General features: G+C 45.6%; 1 protein-coding gene across 1 annotated transcript in view; it reads right to left on the reverse strand.

The window, feature by feature from the left end:
• Positions 1-14,996: 14,996 nt before the first annotated feature.
• Positions 14,997-16,499, reverse strand: part of CHCHD6 (coiled-coil-helix-coiled-coil-helix domain containing 6) — a 109,229-nt gene continuing 107,726 nt past the window's right edge. The window contains 2 exon segments of the mRNA XM_019473428.1: positions 14,997-15,113; positions 15,940-16,018. Coding sequence (XP_019328973.1) covers positions 14,997-15,113; positions 15,940-16,018 — 196 coding nt within the window.

Consider the following 16,499-nt stretch of genomic DNA (forward strand, 5'->3'; position numbering starts at 1 on the left):
AGATGACAGCAACTCCCTGAATGCTGTAATCAGTTATTTCTCGACAGAGGAATTGCCAATTTGGTAAATAAAGCTCATTATAAAAGAACATGGAAATATATTACAGTTGCCTAACAGAGAAAATTGTCCAGTGCCACCAAATAATCAGCCCTGGCATCACAGTCCCCCCCAATTTAGGGCAGCTGAAATAATGACATGCAAATTACTCATGCCAAGGCAACATTGGATAGGGGCAAGAGGAAAATGAGGAAGAGACAAAATAGGTACTTTTCTCTTCAGACCAACAATAATTTAAAATCTAGTCAGGGGTAGACCTTGGTGCTCCAAATTTCCACATGCAGAGTCAGAAGCTTTGCGGCTCTGTAGAACCTGGCTATCCCAAGCAGATCCAAAAGCCGGCATGGCGGCAGCAGCAAAAGCCCACCCAGTACTGCTACAAACAGATCTGAGGGCACCAAGTGTCCTACTTTGGTTTGGAAAACTTGCCCTTCCTCACTTGGGAACAGCAAGTTTGACCTGCACAGTGATAAAAAGCTGGAATTTTTGCAAGATCCGAGACTAACAGAGATGAGCCATGGGTAAGCAAACATTGCTCCTGAGGAGGAAGAGGGTTGTGGCAACAGCTCTCCACAAGAAGGAAAGGCATTTTGGTGCTTTAATGAAGATGTAAAGCACTAAGTTGCTGCCTAAAGGAAAAAGAGACGAAGCAGAATATAACACAGAAAACAATTCTCAGCCCCCCTCATCCATGTTCATAAACACTACATTAAACTCTGACATGACCTCCAAAAATCCATGTTCACATTCTTCAGAAACTGTCAGATACAGTCAGAGAGGACAAGAGCAGCAAACATTGCCAGAGGAGGAGCTTTAGCCAGAGAGGGGGAATCAAGTTACCAAGCTAGACCTGCTCCCCTGGTTTGCTGACAGGTCCTTTGCAAACCTGCCGCACCTACCTCTACGAGGATGAAATGCCAGACGCACACAGCTCCCACTGTCCCTCGGCTCCGCAAGGAGAGGGCTCAAAACAGAGCATAAGGCTGAAAGGGACGGTGGTTTATGGCAGACAAAGCAGGAACTGCACACAAGAGCTGATGCAAAGAAAGATAACTTGGGCTCTGCATTCAGCAGGCAAAGGTTTTTTCAGTATGATTCACCAACACCAGTTCCCTTCAGCCAGGACCTTGCACTCTTCCAAAGTACTTTCAAATAAGCCAAAGTCCTTCAGCCCAGGACCAAAACAAACAAGTTTTGTGATTTATAAACTGTGACTTGAAATATTTCTATTCCTCACACTTGTTTGGAGTTTTTGTTGGCATGGGTAGTAGGCAGAAAACAGTAATTTACAAACTCATGGGACTGAAAGTATCTCACAGCACACAGTGACCATTAAACACTTTATTGTTTAGGAGGGAACCTTGGAAGGGAAGAAACACGCCTGCTGGTGTAACCGATTGCAGCATGCTAGGAACAGTTAATCCTAACAAGCTAGTCAGGGTTACTTCCAAATACTTCGGACCCCTTTCTCCAGAGCAAATGGACAAAGATAAGAGCTCTAGAAACTCAGATGTGGATTGGTGAAACCAAAGCTACCACAGGGTGAATGAGGCTTGTGTTGGGCAAGCCTCCAAGCTACAAGCTGTGCTGGAAGCACCTGGGGTCAATATGATTCTTTACATTGTAATACAATAAAAAAGGAAACGATAACGTTCCCCTCTCCCAGGACCCTCCTCCTAACCCCAGGAACATCCACCGAGACTGATACATGCAGGCAATTGGAAGAGGAATCATGTTGTTGTCTTGGACCGCGAAGGGCAGAAGGCACCGGTTTTGGTCAGTGTCTATCCAGAAGGATGCTGGGGCTTCCAAGGGCGTCTGTGGTCCCTGTCCTCTGCTCTTTGGTGGCTGATGTTTATCCAGAATTAACCAACAGCTCCTGGAGGAAAAAGGAGACAAAGAAAAAGGCAGCAAGTTAGTTATGCAGCTGTTGACATGGGACTGTTTCCTTCAGAAATGAAGGAGTAATATTGGCAGGGTGAAAATCCCACAGAAAAGTCATCAGGTTTCACCTGCTGTAAAACACAAGACACTCAAGGGGACAGAGGGCTGTAGAAGCAAAACAGCAGGTCATGATATCAAAGGCGAGACTGATTCTGTGAACAAGAATATATGGTCAGTTGCAAATTATTAGGGTTTATAAATCCTATGGCCTACAGCAGGAGAGAAAGGCCATGGTCTCAGGTAAGCCTCAGAGCAGCTGGGTTGCAGGAGTAAGTGTAGCTTACTCATGCTAAGTCCCAGCCTTAGCAGGACATGGGAGCACTTTGATTAGCTGCCATCAAACATGCACACACAACTCACTCATCCTGGAACAGGATCAACATAAGAGTGAGCACTAGAGAGGGGAGAGGAAGAAAGGGAGGGACTCAGGGACTGCCCTAACTCCTGACATGTTTGACAGCCTTTATCCTATTAAGACCCAAACCCTCCTAAAATTCAAAGCAAAATCATGCCCGCTTTGTCCCCTCAGCAACCTCCTGTTTTCCTGAGTGATACAGCCTCAGATCCTGCAGGTATCTGCGTATGAGAGGTGGACTTCCAAGAGGTAGAAAAAACAGGAGGCTTTTGACCTTTTTTGGATGGAGATTGCAGAGCCTGCTATGGTCTCTTCCTATTTTTATCTTATCACTCCTATAAAGTCAAAGAAATCAAACCACAATGCCATCAGCAGTGGATGAGAACACACCTGGCACCAGCTATAACACCTCTCCCTCTGAGGATCTGGGGTATCAATGTTGGACCCTACTTCAAAACCCAGTTAATCAGCTCTCATGCATCAGCAATGGTATCTTTATATCAATGAACTGCTGGTGTAGCTACACAAACAGCAGAATTGTACAGGGGGAGCCCATCAACACGCTACTTTTTTCTCATCCTCTGGATAGGTGCAGTTCCATTTTGCAGAGTAGACAGTTGTCCTGGTTTCGGCAGGGATAGAATTAATTTCCTTCTTAGTAGCTGGTACAGTGCTGTGTTTTGGATTTAGGACCAGAACAAAGTTGATAACACACCGATGTTTTAGTTGTTGCTAGGTAGTGCTTACACTAGCCAAGGACTTTTCAGCTTCCCATGCTCTACTGACTGGGGACACGGCTGGGACAGCTGACCCCAACTGACCAAAGGGATGTTCCGCACCATATGATGTCATAGTCAGCATATAAAGCTGGGGGAAGAAGGAGGAAGGGGGGGATGTTCAGAGTGATGGCATTTGTCTTCCCAAGTCACCGTTAGGCGTGATGGAGCCCTGCTTTCCTGGGGATGGCTGAACACCTGCCTGCCCATGGGAAGCAGTGAATGAATTCCTTGTTTTGCTTTGCTTCCGTGTGCAGCTTTTCCTTCACCTATTAAACTGTCTTTATCTCAACCCACGAGTTTTCTCACTTTTACCCTTCCAATTCTCTCCCCATCCCACCGGGGGAGGGGAGTGAGCGAGCGGCTGGGTGGTGCTTAGTTGCCGGCTGAGGTTAAACCACAACAACAGTACTTACCCATGTTTAGAGGACCTCACTAAAGCCAATTACAGAAAGACAACTGAATAGTTAGCTGCACGTGATCTCACCACCCATTCTTACTAGGGCTGGATTTGAGCTCAGTTCTACTCTCTAGACAACTAGCCTTTCTTAGGAGAGAAGCTGTGCTTCCTCAAACGTGAATCAGAAAGGAGAACATCACAAAATAATGATGCTAGCACACTTGGCAATATCTGTCAGAAGGTGAGGATGTCATTTGGGCTACTTCTGCATAGCAGGCTGATATTCGCTGCCTAACACTTGGAAGGTCAGCATATTCAGTCTACATTGACCATGCATCTCCAAAGACAGCCCCATCTCTAACAACAATGAATTCAAAAAGCTTCAAAGGACTCAAGAATAAAGAGAAAACTGTTTGCCAAATTATTTAGACAAAGCTTATCCAGAAATCTGACAAATGAACCATCAATATTACTCGACTGACTCTAATTTCCCAGGTAATTTTTCTCATCATTAGTGACTTAGAAGTTTTGCACAGAGCAATACATTTTAAAAACTCCAATAGCACTCACACAAATTGTAATGAGAGAAACAGCAACAACTCGCAATCAATTTTGCAATAAAGTAATTTGCTCTATTCACACTGTAACACTTCAGTGAAATGTCAAGGAATGCTACATTTTGTGAAAAAGCCACTGATGTGGCCACTCTGTGGTTAACCCTTATGGAAGAGAGTAAAACCTTTTTCTTTAAAGTAATTTTAAGGAATATCACAGTTACACAATTTCATGTTCAAAATCATAACTACATATTTTTACTAATTTCAGGAGAAAATGCAACAGCCTGCACTTAACCTCAATCAATTCTTTCCAGCCTAACCTAGCCACATACTGCGGACGCATCGAGCTGGAGGCTCACAAACATTCCTTCTGCAAAAACATCAGGGTCCATCTCACTCTGGGTGACTAAACTTTCTCAAAATCTTTTGCACAGTGAGCACTGGACCCAGAACTGATGGGCTGCCAGGCAGGCCAGACACCAATTTCCTGCTGCACAGCTCTCACCAAGGGAAGCTTCCGTGAACAAAGGACGCAGGTAACGATACCATCGATCAGCCCACACTGCTCCCAATAGTGGCCTGATACAATTACATCTAAGACCAGCCTGTGCTGGATGGAGCAATTAATGTCCCCTCCCTCAACAGGGGCATGGAGCGCTCATGAAGTTTATAGGGTTGGCATTTTTGGGGAACTGAAGCACTCCCAGTACACAACAGCCTGCACAGAGGGATGACTTTCCCAGCTGTTTCAGACTTTCCTGCTCAGATGCCAATCCAGATCTCGCAGCATTTGCCATGCTAGCGTAGACCACTAGCATCCTGAACCCTCTAATATTGCTAAGGTTCAATTTACAAAGTGAAACCAGAGTACAATCTCTGGCTGGCTATGAACCCATGCTCCTCTGGATCTTCTGCAGAACATGCCGTGCAGTGCAGGCACGATTAACAGCTAACAACACTGGAGGCCAGAGGTCTCCTCTGCCAGCTACTGCAGAGCATCACACAGCCACTGCATGCTGCACAGTGGAAGCTCTGTAGGCCTCGTGGTCTGTTAGCCCATCATATAAGTCTATGCTTGTTAGAATACGCATAGAATTGTTTTCACTGTTCCTAGGCGATCAGTTTATAAACCTGTGGCTAACTACTTAAAAGCACAGTTGCATCAATTTCATGCCTCACATGCTGTGTAATAGCATGGAAGGACACCGTATCTCTAAGACTAAACCCACTCTTTGCTAAGCTAACGATTTACACCAGCGTTTTAATTCCACCTAGCATTGCAAACATGCCGATACAGATTTAGCACCCTTTCATTTCCTTCCAACCTGGAGTCTTCCCTCCAAGATGCTACCAGGTTGCTACAACACTTACCTTGAGCAGAAGGAGCCAGGAAAGGGAAGGAGAAGCCTTACCTCTCCTACATGCCCTTATCATTGCATATGCACCAGACAAGTTGCATGTGCAACAAGTCCAGGCAGCTTGCAATCACATGCTGTTCCCACACGACAGGATACTCCCAATTAACCGGGTTGAGGCTCAGCCTGAAGAAGTTCGGTGCCTCATCACAAAATAATTGCCCCACAGTTGGCATTAGCTGGTCTCTGCTGCGGTCTTAGCAGAATAACAACTCGGGAAGCAAGCAGCCTTGGAGTGCACCACACACTCACTCTAATGAGAAGGGACGGTGCCCTTCTTGCACACGGAGGGTAGATTATTTTTCATGCCAATCCAACATCAGGTAGACACCAGGTTCCAGTTCTCAATGGGCTCCAGCCCAGTGCCTCTACATATGAATAGTGTGTCCATACAAAGGGGTCCATACAAAGGCAATTCCTCACAGCTGTAGCTGCAGCACGAACAGGAATGGCAATCTGTTCAGTCCCGACAGCAAATCCAGCTGGAGGGCACGCAGCACTCTCCTCCACGCCTCTCCTGGCAAGCAGGACCCTGAGTCACTAACCCGTGCTCTTCCACCACCATGAGACCCCACTTGGGAACTAACAGCAGTCAAAATTGGCCAGCTGCTCAGCTCACACAGCCCACCACTTTGCAGCACCTGTGGGGAAGCCAGTAGCTTTCCAGTTCTGGTTCCAGTTGAGTGAGGAGACAGGGTCGAGCTCTGCAACCAGGTCTGCTCCACACATCTCACCCCTGCTGAGAAGGGAGTACAGTCAAAGCCCAACATGGTCCTTCTCCCGTTAGAAAGAGCTGAGGCCTTGGTACCAGCATCAGGGCAAGCAAGTCTCAGCAACATTTTCTAATGCACCACTCTCTTGTCTTCCTCCCGTTCCTTCTTTGTCAGTCTGAATCCCAGCGCAGGAGCTCGGGGCTGCCCGGCGAGTCCGCAGCATCCTCTCCGCCTCCCACAGTCGCTGGCTAGCTCTGCGCCTCAGCTCTCAGCCTCGCTGGAGGCTCACAGCCAGTGGAGGAATCTCCCTCCTTGAAAGCCCAGACCCTGAAGAACTTCCTCCCTCAGTGTTTGCCAGAGACACTGTTTGCCAAGCCTCAGCTGTGCTAAGACATACTTATTTAACCAGCCTTTAGTCTTATGGGGTAAACCCTGCAAGTTTCCTCCAGCGAGTGCCTTACCTTTGTTCTAATATTCCCTTAAGCAGTCGCACCACGGCGCTTGCACATATGGGCATTGTGTAGCTATGAAGAAATCAGAAAGCAGATCCTCATGATAAATGACTCGGTGCATTTGGAGTGTCAGTGACAAAGTAGAAATTAATCTCCATAGTTCCAAGTTCCCTGCCGTGTGCAAGCAGCTCTCTCAAAACCAGAATACCTGTTGGCACACAGCAGATTTCAGTAATGTGACCGCACAACTTTTTCATCTCAGTTAGTCTGGAAAGAGGTACTAACGAAATATAAAAATCCTGACCTGTCCTAAGATGGGTGTTCAAGGCCTTTCCACAGGATAAGGCATTTGTTGCGGGGCTATTAGCACCCCAAAGTGCTGCAAGGGACATTTGAGTCACTTTGGTTTGATGTATGCTGTAGGTATTTTTTGGTTATGTGCAATTTGTTCTGTTACATTCAGGGTATTGGCTATTTTGTGGAGCAGCTGTGCTGACTAATGGATCACAGCACTTCTGTGCCATACAGTTATTGCACAGAAAAGCCTCTCTGTCTCTCTCATCCTTCAGGAGTCCAACAGTTGCTGTCCTTGGGTTTGGAATAAGAAGGCACAGGAGTATGCCTGGCAGCAACAAAAAACATTAATTCAAAAAGCTATGAAGAGAGTTTTGTTTTCCCTCTTCTCTGTACTGGTGTTAATAGCTTTGCAAAGCAGAGAAGTTCACCCAATGACTTCTTGGCTACTTCCCCAGATGGTGTCTTCAAAGCTGGCTTGACAGCAGAAAAGACGCCTTTCAAAAGACTCACCAGACGCATTGTCAGAACACCCCAGAAAGTGCTTTCACGTGGAAGTCCCCTGGTTTACGTACCCCACCAACAGAGTGTAAGGAACAGTTTTTCTGGTTTCCTCCCCCCACTCTTCTTTGACTCACAAGAGCCGACACACTGTTTGCTTTGCTCTGCCTTGACACCTCCCATTGCTCTGCATCACCCGAATATGAAGTTATTTACTAGCACAAGGAATCTCTAGCTGTTCTGAGACTCACCTGTTTGTCCATGCATTATAACATTGATTTCCTCCAGACAATTGTTCTGATCATTGTTCTAACTTGCAGAGAGCTCCCATCATTAGCCTTGCTTAACAGGAAATGTTTTGCCACTGACTGAGCAGCTCTGCAGTTACTAGACTGCATGAAAAATCATCCCAGCTGGGGGGCTGCATCTCCCCGCTGAGCTGGTAGCCCCAGACATCACAGCAGGGAACACGCTCAGTGCTTTTGATTTTGGACATGTGCTAGAAAATACCGGGGCTAGGAGGAACAAACACCGCTCTACAAAGGGCCACTGCTGAAAGGATGGCTGTTAATTAATCGGCATACAAACTGAGGGCGTTTTTTGTTCAATCAATGTTAATTGCATTTAATCTTGTTCTCACCACTAAGAAAAGCCACCAGGCCAGGCTGATGTTTCTAGTGCCTGACATGCAGATTCCACCCACGTTTGGGAGGCAAGGCGGGAGGAGAAAAGTAATGGAAAGAAAGGAAATAACCCTTCCTCACCCCTTCTGCATCACTGCACAATTTCATTGGGTCTGTTCCATTATTTAAACAATTTTTGTTTTCCAATAACATTACAGAGGAGCTCAAAGGATGAAAATCAGACACGGAGCATTTTACTACTAGTTATTCTTGCTCTCCTGGGTACTAGCTTAGAGCTTTGCTAACCTGCATGGCCCTGCCTATTCTGCTTCTGTAAAGGACTGAAATACAGAAAATCGCTTATGTGAAGTGGTGTCTGCTTTTTAGTCCTGGGCTGGTCCCGACAGACCTGCCAGTGCCCCTCAATATGACCTACAACTGCTGACTGCCACCTTCCATCAGCTCTGCCAAAGTCCTTCTCCTCACCTTGCTACTGACCACAACTCCACCACGTGCCAAAGGATGAAGTCGTCTGTCTTCCTCTAACATCTTATAACACGAAGTAGTATTTGCTATTAAACAACCTCTGACCAAATTTGCCTTGTAAGTCAGTGCACGTTTGAAGCCTGAACTCACCAGGTAAACCACTAGTGCCTCTGCCAGCGATTTGGCTTTCATCTGGGGACTGTGCCACTATCTGCCCAGCCACCTGCTTGGGAAACGGGAACGATCCTCTTGCCTCTGCAGGAATCAAGCCTGGGGGCGGAGAGGCAGCTTTTGCAGCACAGGAAGCCCAAGGTGGTGGATTTCATGACTACCGGCTTATTGCTTCTGCAAGTGCCCTGTGTTTTTCCAAATCAGTATCAAGAACAATAATAATAAAGACTGGGCTCTGTCTGCGCCTTTCCCCTGTGGCAGCACACAACGCTTGCCCGAAGCTGATGCTGCAGTTTATCATAGATTTTCTTTATCCCTCAGCAAGTGTTAGTCCCATTGCCTCTCATCGCGTAAAGTGGACGTATCACAAGTGCCGTGAAGGACTGGCTGAGTTTTAAGTGGTCTGAAATGGCTCCACTAGACTTGGTCAAGATTGCTTTAAAATCATTTCCCATTAGGACTGTGACCCTCTCTCTTTACAGCCAGCATAATGACTCTACCTCAGGGGAAGACAATTACATCCCACTATCTATACACATCAGAAAGTATACACTACAAACACTACCACGCCTTTCTGGAACAAGTGAGAGAAGGCAATGCAGGAGGAAAAGGAGATAACACTGGATGCCCCTCCATCCCGCAACTGGAGTCACCCTGAGCATTTTGCAAGCTCATGGATTAGCCCCTGGGAGGGATAAAGGGACCCAGAAGGCAGAGAGTGTTCCTAAAGCAGAACAACGACAACTTGTACAAATCCAGCTCTGGTTTTGCGAGGATTAAAATGAACTTCACCCAACTGTGAATATCTGTTTCCAGAGCCAAAAGGAATGGAAAACCACTTACTGATGCAACAGCATTTCATTATTTCAAACCCAAAGCCCAGTGCTTCCAAAAATTAAGGACAGGCAACAGTAACATTATTGCTGCTGGACGTCGGCTGCAGGGGTTTAACTGCTAAACTGCCAAGCCATGCTCTGAGCACAATGTAATGAAACAGTATACACAAATAAAGGCAACTTCTCCATATTCTCATTCCTGCTCTTGCTACCAGCCCCCAGGATAATCAGTGGGAAAATAAAAGGAAAAAAATAATCCCAGAATCCAAGAGACTTTGGATTAAGTTGTATAAATGACCTGTTACCTCCTAACACAATGAAGAAAGAAATGCAATAAATACCTGCAAAGCCATTCCAGTATTTTGGATTAAATGGATTACATGATGCAAGATGTTACAAAACAAGATGCCAGGAAAGTGCAGGAATTTGAATCAGGCTGGCAAATGATCCCTGCAGACTATTGAAGAAAATTAATAGAGAGAAGAGGTAGAGAAAGGATACAGTAAGAATACTGACTTATGAACACTGTTGTGAGGATGTGTAAATTCAGGATGTCAGACTTCCACTTAAATCTACTTCAGTCCTGGAACAAAAATAGCAAATCCTACTGTTAAAAAGCACTGGAAGTAGAAAAGTCAGATATGCCAAGCCTCATTTCAGGATAGGTTTCCCCTGCGCATCCCTCAAGATTGAAGTTTGAGACTTTAATTATTCCTGGAACATTGTGTATATAGGGATTCAATACAGGGATTACTAGCAGGATCCTTGTTATAAGTGCCACTTCTCAAACAAATTACACTTCACTGGATGTCAGTAACATACACAAGAAAAGGCAGCAGGACAGCAAGATACAGATCTGGTGCAAGGAAATTTCACAAGGTCACCCAGAAAAATAAAGAATAGAATATAAACTCCTACAACGTTTCTAATTCCACAGTGCATTAAAGCTTGGCATGACCCAGCCACAATACACCTTCAATACACCAGTGACTCCACACAAGTCTGAGACCAAGCCTAGCTGAGACATACTTTCTTGTGAAGAAATGCCATCAGGGTGGGGGTGGAGGAAAAGAGAGATAGGAGATTGAAAAAGCAACCCCAGTTGTCCTCTGAACTCCTAGGGATCACCCCATCCCACCCCTTGCCTCTGACTGTTCACAGCCAAACATAGATGGATGGGAGAAACCAGGGAGAGAGGATGTCATTTTGTTTGGAGGCAGATACAGCAGCTCCTTGGCTGCACGGCTTCTTCACAAGCTCATCCCAACTTTACATACTGCATTTTGCCTTTCCAGATCTCATCCTGGAACAGATTATTAACCTGCACTGGTTCTAACGAGCATGTCTTTAACTCTGGGAATTTTCATGAAGATGGAAACACAGGAAAGTCCGGTCCTTGGGTAGAGTGCAAAGAGCTGCTGAAAACGCGTCGCAACCCCTCAGCTACGGCACTGTGCCTTTGAGATGGGACCTCAATAGTGGTTGTTAAATTCTCATCCTGGGGATTTCACCTGCCATTTGCGAGTGTTACTAAACCCTGCAGTTTTCCCATGCGCTACAGGAAGGTAAGCACTGCCTGGAGGGTGTGAGCAGGAGTCCTAGGCTCTGTTGTTGGACTCCTCCCAACTTCACCCAGCAGCTGTAGATAAATCCCCATCTCAGTTTCTCTTTCTGTATGTAAGAGTAATGCTACTTACCAACCACACAGAGGTATGATAATTATTCACCAGCAGAAGATGCTAAAGAAATGCAGAAAAATCACACAGTTCTCAAGGGATCCGTCCCTCTGTACAATTTGCACTTAGGCTTCAGAGAAAATCTAGTGTTTCATCTTGTCCCTTTCTGCCTTGCTTTAGCAGGCTCCTGCACTGGATAAAGAGATTTCCTCTCCAGGTCGGGGTAGCACGTCCACATTTAAGGTATGGCTCACTCCTTGTCTAGTCCAGCTTCATATACCAAGCTCAGAGGCAGGCAGAGACGACTTCTCCAGATATCCTTTTTCTATGCCTATTCTATTTCTGCTCAGTGATACAGTGAAATTCCACACAGAAGTATTACGAGCTTGACTGGCTTTATTTGTTTAACAGTTCACATTTTCATTAAGCTGTTGCTATTCGGCAGCCAGTAATTTTATTTGTGTGATAGCCGTATTCATCTCACCCGTATGGGTGTAGATGTCGCTCTCCTTTTCTTCTGGCAGAAAAGGCAAAAATCAGCAATGGTAGAGCCAAGAGAGGACTGGGAATTCTCATGTCTGTTTGCAGACAGGTGTGGGGTATAACTTCTACCTGGTTTTGTGAAACATCTCCAAAAGACTAGGGTCACAGTAAAGACCCTACAGGTAAATTAAAAAAAAAAAAAAATTGTATTGGGAGATTACCTCCATGGCACTGGTACAAAACCAAAAATTGAAATATCTTTGAGCAGAATCAGCCCCTTTGACTGAGCACTGCAACTCTTCTGCACCAGAAGCTTATTGCTGACTGAGCGTTTATGGTATTTGAGTATCAGATTTTAAAGAATTAATTACATGTCTAACTCTTGCCAATCTTTAAGTATCTTGAAATATCTGGTCCCAGGAGCTGCAAGATCTGATTAGATCACAAGGAAGAGAAGCTTGGTTGGTTGGCCCACACCAAGCCCCAATTAGACAATCCTCTACCAAGTTCAGGCAACCAGACAGAGAAATAACAGGCATTTTGAAATGTTAATGACCTGAACTGAGACAGTCAAATGACTCAACCACACCTCTTAGACAGAGGTTTTAGAAGTCACCCAAGAAACCCTAAACATTTCATTCTGCCACTCCCCTTTCACAACATCAAGGAGCCGAGGAGCACGGAAGCCCCGCTGCTGCATGAGCACTGGGTCAGGAATCCGCAGTCCGGGCAGGAGAGCGCTGGGTGTTCCCGCCTTCACGACACGCAAACTGGAACAGAGAGGCTGCGGACTGATTGGGAGGCCATGGAGATGTTCAGTCATGCGATTACATGCGGATGCCCAACCACAGGCACACCCAGGCAGCAACCTGCGTGAAGCTGCATGCTCAGCCCTGAACGCAGAAGCCATCGTAGTCAGTATCTCAGCAAGACAGATTTGTTCTGAGCAACTGCCCACCGGCGCCCAACATAACCAATGCAATTAAGAGAACAGCAGGTAAGATGCCCTACAACCTGAAGTATGGATCTGAGCAAACAAAGGGAGAATGGTGAACACCAGGAGATGCATATTTATTTCTCAATCAATGTCTCCTCCTGCGTAAATTCCAAATCCTTCTTTCAAGATTAAAAACCTTTACCAAGTGAAAAAAAAGCTCCGCATTTCTCTAGCTCCTTCCCGTCCCTTTCCCTCTTCAGAGGGCATACCGGTAGAATACCAGATGCTGGAATAAGCCACAAAAGCCTCCTAAATAATTACCTTCCATCTCCTCCACTGCAAATGTATAGACCTGCATCTGTGTCAGGACAGAGACCTGCTTCCATCTGTCTAAAACACATCCTTTAGAAAGAGGACCTAAAGGTGGAATGTTTAATGGGAACATCTGAAAACGAATTAAGAGACTGGAAAAGAAAGCGACAGTTTATAAGTGTGCTGTTCGCTTGTCTTGTGGACGCTGCTCAAGTGGAGGGGGAGCTTTCTTTTTTCTAAATATGACAAATGATGCTGGTCCCATCTTGTAATTTCCCTCAGTGTGCAGTATGTCTGTTCATGATAGATACCAGTGCAGCTGCTTAGGTGTCCGTTTATCTGCTAGAAAAGTGTTGTCTATTTGGAACCAACTCATCCTAAAACAGTAGCCCCAGAGGAGGAGAGAGAAAACGGAGGGGGAAAGAGAGATGAGGGAGTTGTCGACTGGGAATACGTCCATGCTTCTGCTGCAAAGGTTCTGGCAAAAAACAAGCATCATATTTAGTTTTAGCTACATCCTCTCTTCCCCCCTCCTAGACCATTCTTTTCTAGTGTCACTCAACACCTCTTACACCCTCTTCCCACAAAGACCTTACCACTAACATACATTTAATTTCACATTTGCAACCTGCGGAAACAAAGTGAGCCCACAGCCTTCTTCCGCAGGTCTGTGCCAGCGCAGAGGAGCTCTCAGGTCCCAGCCTGAACAGTCTGCAGTTTAAGACAGGTAACATTTAAAAGAAAACCAAAACACATAAAGGAAGGAAAAAGAGAGAGAGAGAGAAAAGGGGAGGAAGAAAGAGAAGAACAAAAAAAATGCAATCAAAGGGTATTTATATTTTGTGTTTAAAGAGACTTTAAGCAGGAACTTGCCAATTTTCTGTAACCAGGATTAGAACAGAACAAACTCAAACACTTCGTCCTTCTGCAGAGCCCTCCGAGCTGAATTTCACTCTCTGCAAAATGGCCAATATAGAAAGAAGCTCATAAATCCCTGTGACGTAAGTAACTTCAAATTACTCTTGGGGAAACAGAGGCAGGGACAGATTCATTAATCCAAGTAAATGAATCTGTGAAGCAGTCTGGATTTCTGAATCCCCATAATGTCCCACACAAGAAACAGCACCCAGGGCTCAGCAATTTCCGTGCCACACTGCCTGGCACAAGCGAAGCAAGACACTGGAATGGATGAGAATGTTTTTAGAAAGGAAAAGTACAGTCATTAAAGCACACCTGCCCTAGTCAGGTACCATGCATTCTTATTAAAACATGTTTTATTATTTTAAAATACCTCCCAACATTTCACTCATTGCATCATTAATACCATAGACCAAGGTCACATCTGTAAGACGCTGCCTCAGAAACCTGCTGAGTAGCAGAGAGCTGCAAAACCTGTCTGAACAGGTGGGTACATAGTCCAGCGGCTCAGCACTGCCAGGGTTAGCCTGCTGGTAATACCCAAGCTAGCAAGGTTAGGGATGGCTTTGATATGTCATTATTCTGCAGCCCAGGCATATCCAGAGAGAATGTTGCTACTGACTGATACTCTGCCTCCGGTCTACCAAATACAACTGCCATGTGCGTGCAGAGGAAAGCTGGGTCTTTTAAAGCCATTTAGATAGCTGTATGTACACAAAGAGCTTTATAAGACATTTATGTTAAAGAATTGTTAGAACCAGCACAGAATTAAAGACCTGACTTTTAAGATAAGGAACTGTCTCTTTAATTTTTTTTGTGGGGTTTCTTTGTTTGTTTTGAAAATAATGAAATTCCACATCTCAGATGGTATGTTATCTGAGCTTCAATTGCATAAGGTAGTTGTTGTTACTGTGACTTAAAGCTGAGACTTCCATTCAGAAAGCTCAACATTTATTGCCTCCCAAAATTTAAGTTCACAGAAAAACTGGCTGCTCCTGCAGGTGGAAGGCTAATCCTACCATCTCTTATCCACGATCGGTCAACAGCTACATTCTCACACATGAATGGTCCTGAGTGGATCTACTGACGGCTACCAAAGCACCACCCCTGGATGATGCTGACCAAAGGCCTCCAAGCACAAGGCTCTGAATTACGCAAGCCGAGCCCGGCCCCACTGACGCCAGCCAGCCTCAGCTTTCCAACCAGCCTGGAAAGGAAACACAGGCATGCAAGCACACATACACATCCCCAGGCCACCCAGCACGGGGGGGACAGGCCAGTCACTAGGTTTGCAGAGAGCTTTTCCATTTGTCCCACTCTACTTACTGCAGCGTTCAAACAGACAACCCGCTCCCCTTTCACATGCTCTGCGGTGGCCATTTCTCCAGAGCTGCCCATCATTTCCTTATCAAGCAGTAAAAACGTAGGATCACTAGAGACACAGCTCAGCCTTGCTGAGATTTCACTCTCTCAGCGGGTTGTAAATGCCCCTATAATGTTGGCTTTTTTAATCTTGTGTTATTATTACCCGCGGCTGCCATTCAGTCTGCAGAGAATAAAGCGCCAAGGCTTTCAGGACCCACACAATGGCTCTGTGCATTTGCCAGCGGTTGGACAAACAATGCCTCTGTGTTTCAGCTTTATTGGAAACCTTTCTGTTGTGGGAGTCTGACCGCATGTGTCCCTCCACTCAGGCAACGCAGAGGTGTGAGCGTGGGCCTACGAATTCATCGGTGATTTCAGGAGCACGTGCCTCCGCGCCTGCCTACAGAACCAACATGAAAGCCTGCAGGCAGGTGCCTGCAAGCCCAGTGTGCTCCTGCGAGTCTATGGAAGGACAGAGGTACAGGCCTGCTGAGCCAGCTGGCCTTCTCTGTAGATCAACCAGGGGGTACGAAGCTGAACAGGGCCCCTCCATGAATAATTACGTTCATCTCTGCGTAAACGGTGTTGCCAGCTCATATGGAAGTCTGATGATACATGACATAGCTATGAAAATGTCAAAGCTCCACTTCCCAGAATCATGTTCTTACATGAAATCTTGGCTTCCGCTTAAAACTAAAGAGCCCGAGATCCTCCTGTTTGCAAGGAAGGCTTGAAAAGTGGAAAAACCGAAAAAGCACAAATTAGAATGCAAACGAGATTTAAAAAATGCAGGGCTCTTCTAATTTGGGGAGACTGATTGTTTTGGTCGGCTTGTTATTGCTTGCAGGGGACTCTGCAGATGCGTGAACTCTTACAGAGCTGCAAATATTCCCTCGCTCAAGCACGAGCCGTGCTGTACACCCTTCACATATTCAAAATGCAAGAAAGAAGTCAGAAACTCCCCCAAAACCACAAGGTTGACTTGTAAAACTGTTTAGAAATGCACTGGGGTTATTTCACTTGCCTTCTGGTTTTAAGCACCTGTGTCACGTTCTCATACCACTGCTGTCTAGGCAGGAGGGCTAGATTATTTTATTTATTCCTTCCTTTTTCTTTTTTTTAATAAAAAAAACAGAACTAAGATTCTCATGTACTTGTAAAACTTCAGGAACAACTCCACAAAACTAGGGCAATAGAAAACATGCCAAATACTTCAAGGCTTGGCAAC

This window comes from Aptenodytes forsteri, unplaced genomic scaffold (genome assembly GCF_000699145.1).
Source record: "Aptenodytes forsteri isolate BGI_AS27 unplaced genomic scaffold, ASM69914v1 Scaffold53, whole genome shotgun sequence".
Taxonomy (NCBI): domain Eukaryota; kingdom Metazoa; phylum Chordata; class Aves; order Sphenisciformes; family Spheniscidae; genus Aptenodytes; species Aptenodytes forsteri.